Source organism: Panicum virgatum, chromosome 5N, assembly GCF_016808335.1.
Source record: "Panicum virgatum strain AP13 chromosome 5N, P.virgatum_v5, whole genome shotgun sequence".
Classification (NCBI taxonomy): Eukaryota; Viridiplantae; Streptophyta; class Magnoliopsida; order Poales; family Poaceae; genus Panicum; species Panicum virgatum.
In genome coordinates this window covers 60,625,447-60,638,881 of record NC_053149.1, presented here as the reverse complement: position 1 = coordinate 60,638,881, position 13,435 = coordinate 60,625,447, and the positions used below count along the sequence as shown (strand labels likewise).

At 44.3% G+C, this 13,435-nt stretch overlaps 2 protein-coding genes and 1 pseudogene across 3 annotated transcripts; 2 read left to right on the top strand and 1 right to left on the bottom strand.

Moving 5' to 3' along the window:
- Positions 1-753: 753 nt before the first annotated feature.
- On the bottom strand, positions 754-2,053 carry LOC120673478 (annotated as a pseudogene). The gene is made up of 3 exons (XR_005674666.1): positions 1,696-2,053; positions 1,274-1,590; positions 754-1,186 (listed from the first exon to the last, which is right to left on the bottom strand). The product of XR_005674666.1 is annotated as a psbP domain-containing protein 6, chloroplastic-like (transcript).
- A 55-nt stretch (positions 2,054-2,108) lies between these two features.
- LOC120673479 lies at positions 2,109-3,560 on the top strand. The gene is made up of 5 exons (XM_039954324.1): positions 2,109-2,367; positions 2,473-2,603; positions 2,733-2,819; positions 2,912-3,070; positions 3,202-3,560. Exons 1-5 carry the CDS (start codon positions 2,250-2,252, stop codon positions 3,322-3,324), a joined length of 618 nt encoding a protein of 205 aa, XP_039810258.1. The 5' UTR covers positions 2,109-2,249; the 3' UTR covers positions 3,325-3,560.
- Positions 3,561-4,227: 667 nt separating this feature from the next.
- LOC120673005 (50S ribosomal protein L34, chloroplastic-like) lies at positions 4,228-6,891 on the top strand. Its single transcript, XM_039953675.1, has 2 exons — positions 4,228-4,514; positions 6,379-6,891. Exons 1-2 carry the CDS (start codon positions 4,271-4,273, stop codon positions 6,636-6,638), a joined length of 504 nt encoding a protein of 167 aa, XP_039809609.1. The 5' UTR covers positions 4,228-4,270; the 3' UTR covers positions 6,639-6,891.
- The last annotated feature ends 6,544 nt before the right edge of the window (positions 6,892-13,435 follow it).

The window sequence follows — 13,435 nt, the reverse complement described above, 5'->3', positions numbered from 1 at the left end:
TTACAATTAATATAACAAATAAAGCTTATAGCTAATAATTATAATTATCTATCTCATATCCTCTTTCATCTATTAATATTCTAACACATACTCTAATATATATATATATATATAATCTAGTTGCAACAAATTTATTTTGCATCACACCTCTATATGTATTTGATATATATTTAATTGAACAATTTGTTTGTGAATTAGTATCTTCATCATACATGAATACATGGTGACACCAAGTAGTATTTTTATATAAACAATAACATAAATAATATACTAATAATGGTAGGAATAGTAATTTAGAATTTTTTAGAATGTTATATTATTGTACTTTAATATTTTGTTATAATTATATAATTTAGATTTTGATTTAGAAGTCACTTTAACTTTTAGTAATGACATAATTTTATAATTTATATGTAAATTTATAGGTTTATTTGCATTATTTTTATAATGACATAGGTGAATAATTTACACAAAGATTAGGAGGTTACTTTAGTTTTTATAATGATAGAGGTGGGTAATTTCAAGATATATTTAGGGGGTTATTTTAGTTGATTTTCATAATGACAGATGTGGGTAATTTATTAGAAAAGATAACAGATCCAATGACTATTGTAGTTAGAGTTGCCGAATTGATGGTTGGATGTTTTTGATTTTTTGAAAATTTCTGGGATTTCTCTATTTTTTTTCGGAGATCCTAGGTGGTTTTACGTGGAGCCTTCAAAAGCCTCCAATTAGTGATAGTAAGATAAGATGTACACTTAGCCTCTCTTCAATAAGCAAGCTATGAGCAGACTCGTATACATAGCAAGTCCATATAAAAAAATGTTCTTCGATCCATTTCCCAAATTCCCAAGCCTCAAAACTAGCAGTTTGCCTCGTCAGATTATATACCTCATACTTCAGAGCTTCAGATAACTAGATAAGCAGCTCATCACTTCATCACCTGAGTTGCTAGCTAAAAATTCATCAGTCATCACCCGCTCAACCAAGCATCTCACAGAGTCCATTGCTGCAATCATACTTGAAACGACTCCACTATGGCCTTGAGAACCTTCTCCGACGACGACCACTGCTTGTCGCTGGCGCTTGCGACGAAGAGCACCACCGTGTTCCCCTTGGCGGTGGCCTTGGCCAGATTGTGAGAACCGGTCAGTGCCAGCGGAGTCTCCAACACGTAGCTGTAGTACTGCAACAACGGAACCACGAAACAGATTTCAATTGCTGCACAGGAAATTCCCGCGCCACAAAGGGGGTTCAGTTCAGGTTCAATTACAGTTTGGCCGTCGATCTTCTGGACGCTGGTGTCGACGAGCTCGTCGGAGTCGAAGGTGTTGCCGGTGACGAAGGGCCCCAGGGAGGCGATCAGCCTCTCGGGGCTGCCGATGTCCTCGATGGTGGCGTTGGGCTTGTTGGTGAAGCGGATGAGCGGCGAGGCCACCACCTGCACCTTGCCCTGCTTCTCGTCCTCGAACTTCACCTCCACCCACGGCTCGGCGCACTTGGGCTGGCAGTAGTTCCCGGACAGGATGTTGGCCACCCGCGTCTGCTTCCAGGTCGGCGGCAGGACGAACTCGTACGGTTCCACATTGCCTGGAAAGTGGTACGAATGAGCTCAATCGGCGAACTGAAGCCACGCAACCTTGTTCCAGAGCAATTGGACTTGCGGTGAAAGAATGGCAAGAAGCGAGACGTCACCGGCACGGAGGGCGGGGGTGTCCTTGGGGGAGGCCCGGAAGAAGACGAAGCCGGGATTGGACGGCGCCGGCGGCAGGTACGTGCCGACCTCGACCTCGCGCGCCTGGGCCGGCAGCGGTGCCCAGCGCCGCCCCTAGCACCAGCTCCCTCCGGTGGCTGCCAACCGCGACGAGAGGCGCCGGCCGCGACGGGACGGCGTTCTCCGCCGACGGCGCAGCGGCCTGCGGGGGAGCAGCGCAGCAGCGCGAGCTGGTGGGTGCGGGCGGCCGGAGCGAGGCGAAGAGCGGGGAGGACACAGAAGAGGCCATGGGTGCCACAAAAACGGGCTTGCTCGCGGCACGGCGTCGCGTCTGGTTCGCGCGGCGCGACGCCTTATCCAGATCAGATGAGCGCGCGCGATATTTTCTCGCTCTGTTCTGTTCGTGTGACTGCCTCCGTGTCCGTGGAGTGGCGTGCGTACGCGCGGCTCGGCAGCGTCCTCTCCTCTTGTCAGCCGCCTGCGGATAAGATATAGTAGGAGCCGCGCGAGCGAGCGGCGACAGCACTCGGCAAGCATGGCTCCGGCAGCGCTGGCGGCCCCCGTCGCCTCCGTCTCCCCCGCGGCAGCGACGCTCGGCCCCGGCGGCGGCGTCCGCCCGGCCAGGATAGCCTCCGTAACTACTCGCCGTTCCAGTACGTGCCAGTGTGCCACTGCTACTCCTTGGCTTTCTCATCATCTCGCCGCTGATTTGATCGGAATCCAACGCAATCCTGCTCTTTTTTGCTGCTGTTCCCCAGCCATAACTGTGTTGCCACCGACCGACCTGCTCAGATCGGCGAGGCAGAGGAGGCGCCTGGCGACGCGGAGCAGCACCTCGTCGCCCCCGGAGGCGAGCACGGGCGATTCCCAATCTCCGAAACAAGAGAAGGTAATCCTTGTCCTGCTCCGGCAAGTCCCCCAACCGATGAACTCCTGAACTGAAAACACGAGCACGCACGCCACGGAACGGAACACCCAGAACTAACCACGCGGTGGCCGGGCACGCGTCTCGTTGCAGGCGCCGTTCGGGTACACGAGGAAGGACGTGCTGCTGATCGGCGCCGGCGTCACGGCCTTCGGCGTCGGACTCAAGTACGGGCTGGAGGTGAGGCGCCATGCCGCCATGTCCAACCATTACAAGAAGCTTGCTGCTTTTGGTTTTCAGCTCGTTCAGTAACTCATAAACGCTACGCGCAGCTCGTCGGCGTCGACCCCCTGCAGGCCGGCAACGTGGTGCAGCTGCTGGTGGTGCTCGGGATGACGGTGGGGTGGATCTCCACCTACATGTTCCGGGTGGCCAACAAGGACATGACCTACGCGCAGCAGCTCAGGGACTACGAGAAGCAAGTCATGGAGGTTGGCACAGCTTTGGCACCATCTCTGATCTCTGTACAATAGAGTAGCTGCTTCGCGGCTTCTGAATTCTCGCACCTGCTAGCACTGCAGAATAGAAACTGATCGCCGTGGGTCTGCCGCTTTTGTTGCAGAAACGGCTGGAGAGCTTGACGGAGGCTGAGCTGCAAGCTCTGCTGGAGCAAGTGGAGGAAGAGAAGCAGCGCCTGCCGCAGATCCCGGAAGAGCCTAACGCCATCACCTTCAAGAAGAAATAAGGAGCACGTGCCATACTTTGTGCCAGACGGTCAACTGGACACCGTTCATGTTTATAGCATAGCTTCAGTAGCTAGCTCCATCGCTCCGCTAAGATCTGTACAGTACGCCCACTAGGCCACTAGTGCTGTCAAACTTGAAATCGTTCATTTTCTGTCCTCGTGGAAGAACAGCAATATGCAACAATAACCAGTATCCAATGTTTCAAGATATATACAGAAGATCTCTGTTGTTACTATCGCGATGTTGCAAGCTTACCTGTTTCTCCTCCATTGCTTCGATTGTGATTTAGATTACTCAATCTGGGAAGGTGAAAAGGAAAAGAAAAAAAAACTAAATCAGAACTGATGTGCCTTACATAGAGTTGAGTTTACCAAAAAAAAAGACAAAATCTTATCTCCGAAAGCGGTCCATATATCGTTAATTCGTTATAACAACTTTCAGTCAGAGTTAGCGTTGTGGTGTTCGGAATCAGAAGTTTCCATTCTTTGGATGGATGAATAGGGTGCTTAGGCTCTGTTTAATTTCTAAAATTTTTCCTACAGTACCCATCACATCGAATCTTCGGATACATACATGAAGTATTAAATACAGTTAATTACACAATTCAACTGTAAATGACGATATAAATCTTTTAAGCCCAATTAGCTCATGATTGGACATTAATTACTAAATAACAACGAAAATGATATAGTATCCAAATTCAAAAAAATTCATGAACTAAACACAGTCTTAGTCCCAAATTGCAAGAGAGGAGCAGCAAGAGAATGAGTTTACGCTAAAAGAGAAAAGAAAAGAAAAAGAAGCGTTGGCAACTGGGCCCATTGTGAAAGGGTCCAAAATTGAGGCCCGTAAGGCCTGTCTCATCCTGCGTGGGTTGGTGGATAAGATAAAGGAAACAAAGCGCCTGGGAGTGGCCAGCCCGCAGCACAAGCGAGTCCTCCAACCATGGCGCTCGCGCTGGCCTCTCCAATGGCGTCCCTCTCCTTCCGCTCGGGGAGGATCTCCGCGACGGCTATAGGCGGCGTCGCCCGCACTGGCAGGGCGACTCCGGTGGGCGCCTCCGCCTCCCCGTTCCTCAGGAGCTCCTTCGTCTCGTCCTCCTCCACGTCGTCCGCCTCCCCCTCCCCCGCCTCTCTCTCGGCGGCGGTCTCGGCGTCGCTGGCCTTCACGTCGTCTTCCTCGTTCGCCGGTGAGGATGGATCATTCTTCCTTTTCTTCTCCATACTCCTTTGCTAGCGTTTGGGGCGGCCATTTGTAAGCCTATGGGGAATTAGGGGGTTGTTGCTTACTGCGCTCGCACGGGGAAATGACTTTCAAATTACGACTTCCCGCACTGTGTGTTACCGTGTTGGCACTAGTTTTGCTGAATTGGATGTTTTGTAGGTGTTGCTATACAGAGTTAATAAATGATACCAGAAAGGTGGAAATGTATGCATGGAAGGTGGAGTTTGTATAGTGTGTTCCTCTAGTCCGATATAGCGAACAGAAGAAAAATTGGGGACCTATGTGTTGCTTTAACATGTGGAAACAGAATTATAAAGGTATCCTAGTTATTTGTCTGAAAATATTGGAATTTGTCTGGTGGGTATTATGAAAATCTGAAATTAAGTTAATGCTGAACCTGTTAGTTGATATGGATGGTTGTCTGGAATCTGAAATTTATATCTTGCAGTTGAGCATTCCTGTAATCAATCACAGATCAGCAAAGTTCTATTTGTAATTTGAATGTGGGATGAAGTTAATTTGTAGAGCCAGCTGTATTAATGTCCAAACATGAAACTGACTATGCTCATGCCTGACTATTTCAGTGAATGTGATGGGGGGTTTTCAGGGCTATAAGGGAGTAAATATGAAACACTTATCTCTGTTGTCATCTCCATGTAACTTCTGATGAATTCAAGACTGCATGCATCTTAATTTGTCCTGAATCATGAGAACATCGCAAAAGTGCCAAATTCTTACAAAATAACTACATAGTGCTTACTTTTTGTTTTCTGTGCTGAATCATTTATATGTTGCAAAATCTACAGCCATATAGAACTTGCCTCTTGTTTTCTGTCCTGAATCATCTAGACATCACAACCTCTTAGAACATTGAATTGGCCTTTTCTTTTGCTTGACAAGAAATCAAGTTTTAATAAGGGCAGCACACAACCTAACCATTAACCGCAAGACAGAACAAATCAGATAACACAGTTGAAGCATAAGGAATCACCTCTAAGAAACTTGATCTCAAGATCCATGCTCTGACACCACTTTAATCCCAGTCGTTATTTCCATTACCTAAAGCAATCCCAACAACAACAACAACAACAACATAGCCTTTTTTCCCAAGCAAGTTGGGGTAGGCTAGAGATGAAACCCGAAAGAAATAAGTTCAAGGTTCAGGCACATTGATAGCTAGCCTCCAAGCGCTCCTATCCAAAGCTATCTCTTTAGAGATATTCCAATCCTTAAGGTCTCTCTTAACCGACTCATCCCACGTCAGTTTAGGTCTACCTCTACCCCTCTTTACATTATCGACCCGCTCAAAAACCCCATTACGCACCGGCGCCTCAGGAGGCCTTCGTTGGACATGTCCAAACCATCTCAGCCGATGCTGGGTAAGTTTCTCCTCAATTGGTGCCACTCTGACCCTATCCCGAATAACTTCGTTCCGGACTCTATCCCTCCTTGTGTGCCCACAAAACCACCGCAACATCCGCATCTCTGCTACACTCAGTTGCTGGACATGTCGCCTTTTTGTAGGCCAACATTCAGCACCGTATAGTATCGCCGGACGAACTGCTGTCCTATAGAATTTGCCTTTTAGCTTTTGTGGCACCCTCTTGTCACAAAGGATGCCAGAAGCTTGCCGCCATTTCAACCAGCCAGCTGAAAGCAATCCCAAAGCTCCTAAAATAAACATAGAAAAAATTGGATTTAATAAAATACTTAAGCATATATAACCTCTTTCCAAACTCTAAACACAACCAGAGGGTATTCACAAATAACTGATTATGAATGCCGTGTGCCTTCATTGTTCTGAAACTTTTTAACATATTGTATGCCAGGTTCATCTTTGGGAATTGAGTTCAGCTACAACAGAATGAGAACACGAAGATCACGTGGTCTGCAGATTAGGGCTGGAAAGGCTGCCCTCTGCATGACCAAGAGGTCAAAATCTAGGAAGTCACTTGCCCGTACACATGGTTTCCGCAGGCGGATGCGGACTACTTCTGGAAGGAAGGTACTGAAGCGCAGGCGTGCCAAAGGCAGGAAGGTTCTCTGCACAAGAACAAACTCACCCACTGGGAAGAAAAGGATGTTCTAATTCCACTGCAATATGACGTGCATGCAACTGCAAGTATGCTTTCTACATCCAATCTTCTGAGCCTCCTTCTATCTGTAACAATCATGTAGCATTTTCGGTTAATACATCTGAATCACCTTCTCCACACAATTTCAAGTTATCTTTTTTTGATGCCGTGGTCCTTAGTCCCTGTTGCTTTGGTGGAACGTGTATTATGCTTTCTGCTTCCAAGTTTTATTTGGATTGAATGAGATTCCATTAAGAGTGTTGACTCTGCCTAGGCCCTGAAGTTGTGTGCCGTAGTACCTTCAGAGTTTCTGTTGTCCAATGGTAGGATTAATCTTTTGCGTTGCAGGAATAATCAACTTAATTTTACCTGTAACCACATGCGCTAAACATATTCACAAGAATAAAGTCATAGATTTCGCAATTATCATTGTTCACTTGACTTCTCTTCTGTGAGGTCTGCTTAGTAGCCTTCTTTGCAAGACTACAATCTTCTTTCCCTAATCGGGTCCTTTTGGACTTAAAAAACATTCTAATCACAAAATAGGATAGAGGCTCTTGGTGGAGCTTCCAATCAGTTTGCAAGATAAAAGAAAATAGGCAGAGCTTCCAATAGAGATCACACTGCGATGCAGTTTTAGTAACATGGACTGCATTGAACAGTTTTCACAGGTCAGATGACACACACACACACACACACACACACACACACACACACACACACACACACACACACACACACACACACACACACACAAAAGAGGAATCACCATCTACGCCAGGACTTGCGGCGGGGGAGAAGGGATCCTCTGTCCGTGCGGAATCTTGTCTGTATCACTGGATTGAGAATAATCTTAGGCCAGGGATACACCTGTACCGGGCAGATGCTCAAGAGCTCCACACTCTGCGGCGAGCCTCCTGTTCCGGGGTCTCCTGCGGCGGCGGCCGTGACTTCAGCAGCGCCTCCTTCTCCAGCGACCTGAGCCCGCGAACGTAGCAGCGCCGGGCTATCCGAGACAGGGTCCCGTTCCTCTCCCTCCGCGGGCACCTCCACGAGAGCCACCACCTAGCGTTCCCGTAGGTGGCGCCGACGGCCTTCATGCGCCTGGCGATCGGCGCGTACACCGGGTCGGTCTCGTTGTTAGCCCAGAGCATGCCGCGCAGCAAGAGCTCGTTGGCGTCGGTGTCTGCGGTCATGTTCGCCCAGTCCTGCCACAGGAGCTTGGAGGCCTCGGTGTCTGCTGCACGCGTCAAACAACAGAAGCTGATGGGATTGAGGAGAGCAGAGATGAGCAACGCGGGAGCGGGATGGTAGTGTGCTACGTACCCTGAAACCCCCGATGGGTGGACGCCGCATCGCCATTGACGAGGAGCAACGCGACGAGCACGAGGGCGAGCGAGCGAGCGCCACGCACGGAGAAGGTGCCCATATGAACTACCGGCGGCGGTTCAGGGCTGCAAGAGATCCTCCCAATGTATATTTATGAGAATTAGTTGGGCCACAATCTCCATCTTGTATACGTATCGTAACAGCTAGGGCTTTCTATTCAAGTTCTCTTTTTTTTTTCTTAAAAAAACAAGGTTGATGCTTGTGTATTATTACGGGCAATATATATCTATTTCTACACATATTTCTAAGGCGAGTAAGATTTTCATCTAAATTTGTTGGTTTGGTTCATCTAAATTTTTGATTTGATCTGCCTTATGTCATTGACAGATGGACTTCAGTCTTTAGTTCATATCTTATGCGAGTCGTCGGACCAATCCTCCATTCACGGCTCGATCACATAGATCCCTACAAGTTGTCGTACGGACAATTATATATATATGGTACATATATTAAATTTGTCCATAACATCGTAAGAGCATATTTGTTTATTTGTGTTCCTCCTAATTTTAAAGCACGGTGCGAATCCTTCGTGAACTCTGCCCGTTCGCTTCGTCCATCATTATGTGACACCATCGATCCTTTTCTTATGCCGAGCAAAGGAAAATAGAAAATCCTGACCGTTTCCGTATCGGTTTACATTTTCTAAGTCCCCTCTACTCCAGCTATAAATCCTACACGATCCTCGTACCCGTGATATACAACAGCATCCACAGTAATAGATCAGCACATGTCGCTTTCACCCATGCATCATGCTCCTTCCTCTCTTTGCCTCTTTTCTCACACACACGGACGCCACCAGCTGAGCAAAGTAAATAAAGCGGTCCTTCTACACATTCACCTTAAGTAAGCATGCAACATGCTTCTTTTTTCTTTTATTCAGAATAATTCTACAATCAAATATCGAATTCAGGAACTGTTGATATGCGACTAGATTGCTCATATTCTTTTTTGCACATTTTGAAATCTATTATAAATATATCTTTTAGAAATATTTTAAATTCATAAATTTACACAAATCAATCAGAATCCGAATAAATCAAATCCGAATCCTAATAGGAACTCGAATAATTAATACCTCGTATGATCAAGATACGACTTATACACAGAGTGAAAGAGCATAAAATTGGTAGGCTCTTATATATATCTGGGTAAAATTTGTATTACCTGTAGCAATGCACTAGGATTGGCCCTCACCTGGGTCCAACTGCCTATGCGCCCGAGATACAGCGAGCGAGCCTATCGTGCCGAGCCGAGAGCTATTACGGTAATCAACGCTAAGATTCATTATTATATATATAATCAATGCCGGAGCAAAACTTTGGATCCATTCGAGATTTTAGGTAGATTATCCATCTAAAATTGGACTCCGTCTAAAATACGTGCATATGCAGCGGACGTGCAAGTTACGACCATTAACTAATGCGTGTTGATTAGTTCCCCGTCATTTTGAGAATTCAAATTCACTCACCGTTTGTGGTGTGCATGCAAGCGAAGTGGATGGGTTATGAAGAATACATGAATGTGGTTTGTTTACACTTGCTTGCATGTATGTGTTGTTCTTTGTTGATCTGACTAGGCAATTACGAGAATACATAAAGTTTAATGATGAATTCAGGGAATCTCTATCTCTGTCTCTATCTATACTGTTTCTAAAGCAAACAATAATTTCTTGGTCTGTCAATCAAAATCAGAATCTCAATCGAAACCCGAACAAACAATACCAGCAAGGCTTGTACACGAAATGAAAAAGTAAAAAATTGGGTAAAATTTATATTAACCGTAGCAACACACATGCACTATGCTACTATATAAAGAATATAACAATAACATTTCAAACAAGGTGGCAAGTTCAGAACAATTAATTAATGGCAACATATATGCAAAACATCTAGTTTATTTCAACAAACATACAAAATATCTCGTATTCATTGATTGTAGTTATAAAAAGAAAGATTCTTACAAGAGTCCTCCATTGGGTTATAGAGAGGTTCACCATTGATATGGATCCTTTACAATGGTTGTTAATGCACGGTGCTTGCTTTATACTGGTTCCTACCCCCTCCATCCTAAATTATTGGTATGACTTTTCTAGATGCATCAATTTTTCTATGCACCTAGATGTAATATATGTCTAGATGCATAGCAAAAGCTATGCTCCCTCCATTATGAAGCGGAGAAAGGTCGAAAAGAAAATATGCCCACGTAAGAAATTAGATTATGAGATCACATATGAGGAAATGAGGGAGCAAGTGGCCCGCAAGGTAACAGAACATTTCAAACCTAAAGTGTCGGAGAAGAGAGTGCCAGTAGATCCAGAAGTTGCAGCAGCAGAGGTCTATGCATGCTTGAACAACCCACCAGGACTGAAAACTACCCTCAAACTACGACCGTATGCTGATAAAGGTCCACCAGAAAATTAAGAGAACTCGAGGCCCTCCAGGTGCCAAGGGAGGAAGACCAACACACGACAGAATTTATTCATGAAACAGGATTGACGCATGAGCAAGCAGCCAGTCAGACAGATGATATCTCAGTCGTTGAAGTTGTTGGTTTTCCACACAAGCATGGAAAACCTTTTGTCACTGAGGAGGAGGAGATAAATCGAGGCACACAGATGTTCAATTTCCATAATTGTATATGCAAAAGTTGAATGAAGAAATGAGATTATTTGGAGTTAAGTATCGCGACCATGATTTCTTCCATGGGGAGAACGACTTCTAGGTGGACTTCGAATCTGTCTATGCATTATACCGTCGAGAAGCCCTCGACGTCTCTATCCTCACCATTTGAGTTCTGTAAGTATCTACTAAGCTCTAGATTAGTAGTTTTTGTTAACCAGGGTCATATTTTTTGTGCACTATCTAATTTATATTGTATCATGTAGTATGTAATTTATATTGTATCATGTGGTATGGAGATTCAAAAATGCCGAAAAGAAGGATGGCAACATCCAGTGGGCTTCATGAGTCCGTTGCTAATCAACGATAAAAATTTGAGACAATTATAAGGAGATGTGTTAAAACATATACAGTTCCCTGACTGCAGAATATTACAAACCCTATATAATGATACCCTAGGTCTTTTAGTAAGTCTTGATAGATACTTCTTTTAAATTCCTAAATAAATACTAAGTCTAATGCTTGTATTTTTATATCTGCAGTTTTCATTGCGTATTGCTCGTACTTTGCATGGAGAGCGGCAGAGTCATAGTGTTCGACTTGTTGAGGAAGAAAAAGGAGGCAATCCAATATATAAACAGGTAAGTTTAATTTGCACAATTAAATTTTTTTTATTTTTAGATTAGTTAAACATCAAACATATTTTTAAACACAAGGTGTGGAAAAAAATTGTGAAAAAGGAACAAAAGCAGCTGTCAATCGAAGGAGGAATTGAATGTTAGAATGGTTTTCCGATATGTGGGGTCGCAAATGTTTTTCTAATCTCAATTGTTTTGTATAGGCATCCACTAATATTGCATAACTAATTTATCTCTCCTATAGTGTGCGTGACAAAAATAAGGAGGGTACTACGCATGCGAGTTCATGCACTCTCTAATCCGTTGTGGGAGGAATACTGATAGAATCTAGGCCCCTAATTCAAGTTTTGGTAATTAATGACAATATTTATGGACTAACAATTTCTTGAGAGAAAAATGAGTATAGGTTGGTCCATGGGTGAATGAAAATACATTGATGCCATGAAAAGATTTGGAGATGATGTTCAAGGCATGAGCTCAAGTCAAAGGTATAAAGATAGGTCTCTTTCTATTTTGCCAGTCATAAGGTGTTTAGAGGATGAAAAGTGACCAAATTAATAGGATAGATAGTCGTACTATCAAAAGGGGTCGTTGTGCCTTTGCTTGATTGTTCTATAGTGCCATTTTGCTCAAATATTTGCATTGCATGAATGAGGGCTAACTCGTTTGGAAAATGACAAACTAAGTTTGCCACTTTCTTGAAAATTTGGACATAAACATTCTGCTTCTGTGTGGCACTGAAATGGATAACAGCGGATGGTCCGGCCCCAGGGGGCGGACAGTTTGCCGGCTAACACAAATTTTTGACAGAAGCAAATGTTGTTCTAATGGGCGTCGATGGGTGAATGGCGGACGGTCCACCGGTATCTTTCAGACTTGGACAGAGAGTTTTTTTTCATCTCTGCACATTTGGAGTTTTGTACTGTGGACGATGCGCCCCCAGGGCGCGGACAGTCTGACCGATCTGTAATAGTCATCTCTGATACACATTTATTGCACTCTGACTCACTAGTTTTGAATTGCGGACAATTCGGTTTCTCTGAGACGGACAGTCCGCGAAAACTCTGTTTTCACGGATTTGGAGTGTAACGGCTAGATCCTGAGAAGGGGGCTATATATACCTCATGCCCGGCCGTGGGTGAAGTTTCTTGGCACATTTGAAAGCTTCCTTGACATATTTGAGCAAGCCTCCTCCTCCTCTCTCTCACTCTTTGCTTAGAGATTGCATCCTTGTGAGTGTGAGAGCATCCTAGTGCATTGCATCAAGTGTTTGAGCATTGTGGCACTAGAGAATCTTCAAGCAAGCGTCTTCGACTTGTTACTCTTGGGAGTTATCGCTCCCTAGACGGCTTGGAGAAGGTGATTTCGTGATACCCTTCAAGAAGTTTGTGGAGGAGCCCCGAAATTGGTTGTGAGAGATCCTTGTGCTCACCTCGCCGAAGTGGTGAAGAGCAACTCTAGTGGAATTGAGGTTTAGAGAGGTTCATTGATTCAAGCCGGCTCAAGATCAAGAGGAATCTTGATAGAGGAGTGGTTAATTCTTTGAATCCACCTCAACATGGATTAGGGGTGATCGGCAACTAATTGACACAACGTACGAGAAAAATTTCTTGTGTCAAGCTTAGTTATTTCTCTTGCTTATTTGATTTCTTGCAATTTACTTTGAGCACTTTACTTTCCTAGAGTTTGTTTTGCCTCTTATCACCCTAGGTTGCAAACCCCACCGGCGATAGATTTTCTAGACATAGGAGCTCTCTTGTGTTACTACTCAATTTTTCTCTAGTGTTTGTGTTTTTAGTTAAAATTGCCTATTCACCCCGCTCTAGTTGACATCCTGGATCCTACAATTACGACAGAGGACCTAAGTATGTACAAAAAGTTCTGTCACACACTGAAATTTTTAAATTTCAGGATGTGATTAAAAGTAAAAATAAAACAACCATTTTTGTCATAAATTTAAAGATTTTCCCAACATTTATTTTCTTTATAGGGAATTTAATGTAAAAATAATAATAATAAGTTGTTTATCAAAATGAAATAAGGTTCTTCTTTTTGTCTTGCATTCATGCTTTTTTGCATTGTTTTGTCGTTGAGTTCAATTTGAATTTGAATTTGAATTCTTGGAATTTAAATTTGAATTGGATTGCTTGTTCATAAATTCTTAGG

Bases quoted from the DNA above. Each gene is read 5' to 3' on its own strand.
- LOC120673005 (XM_039953675.1), top strand. From the start codon at position 4,271: ATGGCGCTCGCGCTGGCCTCTCCAATGGCGTCCCTCTCCTTCCGCTCG. The intron at 4,515-6,378 runs GTGAGGATGGAT...ATTGTATGCCAG, and splicing joins GTCGTCTTCCTCGTTCGCCG to GTTCATCTTTGGGAATTGAG.
- LOC120673479 (XM_039954324.1), top strand. From the start codon at position 2,250: ATGGCTCCGGCAGCGCTGGCGGCCCCCGTCGCCTCCGTCTCCCCCGCG. The intron at 2,604-2,732 runs GTAATCCTTGTC...GTCTCGTTGCAG, and splicing joins AATCTCCGAAACAAGAGAAG to GCGCCGTTCGGGTACACGAG. The intron at 3,071-3,201 runs GTTGGCACAGCT...CTTTTGTTGCAG, and splicing joins ACGAGAAGCAAGTCATGGAG to AAACGGCTGGAGAGCTTGAC.